Below are 5607 nucleotides of genomic sequence, written 5' to 3' on the forward strand. Positions count from 1 at the left end.
CCCCGCTCACACCCGCCATTTCGGCCTACACTGGCGGCTGCCCATCCCTGGACTTTGTCCCCGCGGCCCTGCCACCGAGCCCGGCTCCATCCCCCGTCCCCGAAGCCAGGAGCGGGGTCCCTGACACCCGCCGGAGTTACAAAACAGGGCAATGGGCCAAGCCGGGCCCCACCAGGGAGGGAGCGGGGCCACTGGTTGAGCATTAACCTGGCACTGCGGGACTCGGACCACAGAGAAACCGGTCGTGCCGGAGCCAGTTTCACTGGAAGTCCCCAAGGGCTAAATATATCCATCTTTGTTTGCTTTTCCTTCCCCAAAAGAAAACTCCGGGTGTAATCATGTGCCTTAACACGCAGATCATACGATCATCGAATGGTTTGGGTTGGAAGGGACCTTTGAAGATCATCCAGTCCAACCCCCCTGCCGTGGGCAGGGACATCTTCAACTAGACCAGGTTGCGTAAAGCCCCGTCCAACCTGGCCTTGAACACTTCCAGGGAGGGGGCACCCACAACCTACTCCAGTGCCTCACCACCCTCACGGTGAAGAATCCCCAATCCCAGAAACTAACTGGCAACAGACTTAACAGAATTTTGTTAAGGATTTTGAGAACCAGCTATTGCACGGGTGTTGGCAGACATCATGACCCATGCCAAGATGCTCCCACAGCCACGAAGCCCCCAGGCTCTCTCGCGTGCAAGGACGGGCAGCGCAGCACTGAGCTCGCAGAAGTGCTTGCAGGTATCGCCTCATTTGAAGTCTGTGGGAGCTGGGCATGTCTGAAAGGGAACGGCTGAAATATACCATGGAAACAATTTTATGACACAAGGAGACAGATTTTTACTGCTCAGAAGTCCCAGAGTCTTTCATCAGACAGACGTGGAATGAAAGATTCAGGGCAGCACATTGTCGTCCTGCTCTGAATACCTGAGAGGCTGCAGCCAACCTCCCCGCAGAAACAAAAAGATTAAAAAAGAGCTTCTCCCAAGGGACAAAGTCCAGCCCCGCTGTCCCCAGGGTCATCACGGCACTGGGGGTGCTGTTCCCACGGGGCAAAAGCATGGAGCCTGGGCAGGAGCTGCCACCCCTTGACTCACCCGTGGGCACTGCCCTTCCAGCTCAGGCAAAAGCTGACACTGCCCTCTCTTGGGCTCGCCCACACACAGCAGCAAGCTTCTCAGGAGACACAGCCCACCAAAAAAGTCCTGGGCTTATGGCACACACGATCTTAAACCAAAGCTCTTCTTTTAGACCCAGCCTGGAGCACTGAAACACAAGGGGTTTCCAACCTCTCCCCTCCAGATTTCATCTTCTGCTGTTTGGCAAAAGCCGATACTGAAATTTCTCTGTAGAGGCAGCAGCAGTGTGAGAGGGACACATGACCCAGGAACTTGTCTGAGCTGGCTGACAGTAGGGAGATGCTCTGGCGAGAGAGTCCAGCTCCATGTCCTCACCTCTTCCTACTCAAAGCATGCTCAGAGCCTCCTGACAATCAGGCAGTGCTATTTCCAACCGTGCGAGACACTCTCCCTTTAGCAACAGCTTCCCACGCTACCTTCTTCCTCCTTCCCATAAGGCATCTATGGCTTTTACAGAGACTTTTTTTTCTTTTTTTAAAAAAAATCAGCAAAATTAGCGACCGTGGGATGGCTGGAACCACTGGTGCTGACTGCAGCACATACAGCAGCGAGGACGAAATCTGCTACAAACACACATTTCTTCAGCCAGCAACTCAAACTTGGAAGTAGCCCGACTTGAGGCCACAAACACCCCAGAGATGCTGAGCAGGCAAGAAGAGCGTGGGAGGTGCGTGACAGCCTGCACCACTCAGAGCTGCGCTGCAGAACGGTTCTTGATTGAACATCAGGGTCTTCGAGGCTCTGAAACGCACAGCCCCACCGGCCCCTACCTCAAGGGGAAGGAGAAGTACTTGTTCCCCGACTTGCAGCGGATTTGCTCCCATTGGACACGCAGCAGGAGCGCCGAGTCCTCAAACCCGTCCACGATGTCCTGGAAAACAGATGCAGGAGTCAGCACCAGGAGGGTGGATCTCCCAGAGGAAGGAGTCGGCGGCTCCCTCTCTGAACCAAGTCAGAGATGAGGCCGTTTGTGGCTGGAAGCCTCTGACTTCCCTTCTGGAGGGTGATTAACTCACGCTCCCCCCAAAAGCTTCCCTTCTTTCAACCCAGTGAAGTTTGTCTTGCTCAGTGAAGAGAATTTCCCACTCTCCGCCCTTGGCAGGGAGACATGGCTGGACACCAGCTCTGCTCTTCCCCTGCTCTCCACACTGCGTGGGGACGCACCTGGAGCTCCCGCAGACACTGCCCTTCCAGCCTGCCGGACAGGTCCCCGACGCACCAGGCCAAGCTGATATGGAACGACGGGTCCTGAAGACAAAACAGGGATCAGACTGCAAGGGCTAAAGGAGGCTTTGCTCAACACACGGAGCCGCAGTGGGAGATCTGGTGTGATGCTGCCCTGCCTGGGATCGCAGAGGCAGGAGGATCCCGAAGCTGGAAGCCCCCTCTGCCAGCTCAACAGTTGCAGAGCTGATATGGGCAGTGCTGGGGGCGAGATGAGTCCTGGGCTCCCCACCCCAGCCTTTTTGGACACCAGTGGGCAAGGCTGCCTGGTTCCCAGCCTCCCTGTGGTCAACTCTGCAGAAGCTTTTCCAACTGCACAGAGAACCTCTCACAGACAGTCCTGGAGTGTGTAGGTGGGTCACTTCTGAATAACCCACAAGAGCCCCCTGCTCAGCTCTGGAGACAGAGAAATCAGGGTTTGGCCCTTCAAAATCCAAAACCTGTCCCCAAAGCTAGTACCAAGCAAAGAGGCTGGACCAATGCCCCAGGAAACTGCCCAAGGAAGAGGCACAAGCATCGCCCTCAGTCCCATGGTGCTCTCCCTAAGCCCATTCTATCCTAGGACAACCCTGCTTCCACGCACAGCGGGGCAGCAACCGTGACGTACGATCTGGCCCGTCGCCCCAGAAACCCGGTTCTCAAGAGGCCACCAGATAGTTAACATCCTTACTCTCCTGTACAGGATGCGATACAGAAGTCATAGGCTTGCGCTAGTCCCATTCTCAGCAAGATCATGTCCAGGGTGTTAAGTATGAGCATCACTGACCAGCCCAGAGGAGACCATTTCAGAGTCTAACCTCCCCGCTCCTGTTTATTTGGGGTGAACATTTCATGGACCTCTTGCAAGGATCCAGCCGGCATCTCTGGACCGGCAGGGAAGTAAGTGGGAGACCCCTCACCTTGTAGAACGTGGGAAGGCCAAATTCCTCCAGAACTCTGTCCACCTCTGAGACCAACTCCAGCAGCTGGAAATGCCCAGCAGAGACCTCCAAGCCAATAAAGGTCCTAAAGAAAGACAAGGAGAGACAAGGAGAGACCCTTTCATGCTGCAGAAAGCACAGCCGTAAGCATACTTAGCCCTGCATTCCTACCAGGCAAATTCCCTACCCCCTAACAAAAGATAATTTGAGGAATGCCAGGTTTAAGCATTCAGAAGAAAAACAGAAATAAAGACGTGGTAGCAGGGAGAGGCAGGACTGGATGATATACCACATAGATTTACTAGATTAACTCAGCACCTTTTGGGACATGAAAACTCATTTTCCAGGCAAAGGATGTACTCGATGGCTATGTCAGCGGAGTGCCGTGCCGTGCCGTGCAGGAGCCGCATTCAAAAAGCAGAAGTTGTCAGAGGGGTTTTACCAGAGAGGAAGCAGGGAACGGGAAGTACCAAGCTGGAGAGACGTGACAAAGAGGTACCTCCTCAAGGACTGTCTGGATGACGCCTTCTAGACTCCAGGAGTGGAGGGGAAGACTAAGTCTCACCCAGGATCCGCTTCGTCCCGTCCATGACTATCGTGGGCTGCCATTCCCGCTAGATTCAGCAACTTTTCACAATTTTAACCACCTTTGTTTTGACATTTAAACTACTTAATTGTGTTCAGTTGGAATCAGGCTTCTGAGCTGACACCCAGGAGAATTAGCACCATCTAAGCTATTTCTCTCCAGCTCTTGGAAGACCTGCGCTACAATTTCACAACCGGCACTGCTGCCAAAAGAGGTGGCCGCCGGCTCTGCTCGCCCCAGGCTGCTCACGCTGGCACGAGGGTTTGCGAAACCGCAGAACAAACCAGACAGGAGATGGCAGCGAACACAGCTGCCTCCTTTAGCTGCTGTGAAACCGTAGCACAAATCTAACCCCAGCAGAAAGGCCTGCCTCAGGTCATGTTGTGAACAGACCTCTTCTCTTCAGAAGACTGAAATCCTGCAGTCTGAGGTTCCCCCACCACTAACAAGACCAACGGCTTGCAGAGAATTAGTGCTGAAGGTAAAAACTTGTGCAAGTGGCTGGGGAAAGGTGTGAAACCTCTGGAGACAAGGTGATCACATACTGCCCTGTCACATGCTCAGCCCGGTCACCACGGGACAGGCAGGGCGATGCTTCCCATCCACCCAGCACCTGGCCCAGCTTTCTCCCCAGGCAGGCAGGCAGGCTGCCCCGTTGCTCGCTCACCTGGTTTTGTTCTGGTTGGTGTAAACCTTCACTTGGTCAGCCACGCAGAAGAACCTGAAATAAGAAAGAACCTACTTCAGCTAGTGGGGAAAAAAAAGAAAAGAAAAAAAAAAGAGGATGGAGAGGGGACAGGATTTCTACCGAGCTGTGGAAAGATAAAGGCAAATGCATGCCGCAAGCGGACCGAATCGGTGCAACCAGAACCTTTCTGGGAATTAATCCATTCCCCCCTGCCTGGTTTCCAGCCCTCCTGGAGAGGGGACAGGATTTCTACCGAGCTGTGGAAAGATAAAGGCAAATGCATGCCGCAATCGGACCGAATCGGTGCAACCAGAACCTTTCTGGGCTCAAATTAATCCATTCCCCCCTGGTTTCCAGCCCTCCAAAGCCCGCGTGGCAACAGAAGCCCTGAAGCAGCTGATGCTCAGCAGGCGCTTGAGCCAGTAAGCAGTGAAACCATCCATGGTTTGCAGGATGCACAGCTCCAGCCTCGTCCTTGAAAGCCTGACTTGTCTGGTGCCGGATCACGAGGCAGAGAGGAAAGCTTCCCAGGGCTTTACTGGTGCAGCACCAGCTCCCAGAGACGACTTAGCATGCGGATGCTGGTGAAACACAGACCCCGAGGGAGAGGGAAGGGTGCGAGGAGCGCTCTCCCTGGGCTCCGCCGTCCCTACCTGTCGAAGGAGGCCAGGCGCTCCTTGAGGGAGCGGACGAAGGGGTCTATCCAGTGGTAGCGCAGCACCACGCACTGCGAGAGGCTGAGGTGGAACTCCTCCATGGCAGCCAGCGAGGAGACGTAGGTGCGAGCGCGGGAGACCAGCAGCTCCAGCAGCTCCAGGAATTCCTCCTGGACTCTGTCTGCGGGGCAGCGCGGTCAGAGCCGGGTCCCTCCCCGGAGCATCGGCCGCGGATCCCCACCGGGGACAGGCGGCTCCCCCAGGGCTCCCGTCCCCGCCGTGCACCGGCTGACCCTGGGGGCTCGTCGGACCCCACCCGGCTGGGCTCCGTCCCGCCCTCCCCTCCCGGTCCCGTCCCGGGCCGCCGTTACCTACAGGGGGGGGGGGGGGGGGGG

The 5607-nt window shown here is 55.7% G+C and overlaps 1 protein-coding gene across 1 annotated transcript in view; it reads right to left on the reverse strand.

The window, feature by feature from the left end:
• Positions 1-820: 820 nt before the first annotated feature.
• USB1 (U6 snRNA biogenesis phosphodiesterase 1) overlaps positions 821-5607 on the reverse strand; it is a 7141-nt gene continuing 2354 nt past the window's right edge. Inside the window, exons 2-6 of the mRNA XM_009290803.1 lie at positions 5210-5393; positions 4536-4589; positions 3262-3367; positions 2303-2386; positions 821-2009 (exon numbers count right to left, since the gene is read on the reverse strand). Coding sequence (XP_009289078.1) covers positions 1905-2009; positions 2303-2386; positions 3262-3367; positions 4536-4589; positions 5210-5393 — 533 coding nt within the window. The 3' untranslated portion in view covers positions 821-1904. The remainder of the gene's footprint in view (positions 2010-2302; positions 2387-3261; positions 3368-4535; positions 4590-5209; positions 5394-5607) is intronic.

This window comes from Aptenodytes forsteri, unplaced genomic scaffold (assembly GCF_000699145.1).
Source record: "Aptenodytes forsteri isolate BGI_AS27 unplaced genomic scaffold, ASM69914v1 Scaffold14, whole genome shotgun sequence".
Classification (NCBI taxonomy): Eukaryota; Metazoa; Chordata; class Aves; order Sphenisciformes; family Spheniscidae; genus Aptenodytes; species Aptenodytes forsteri.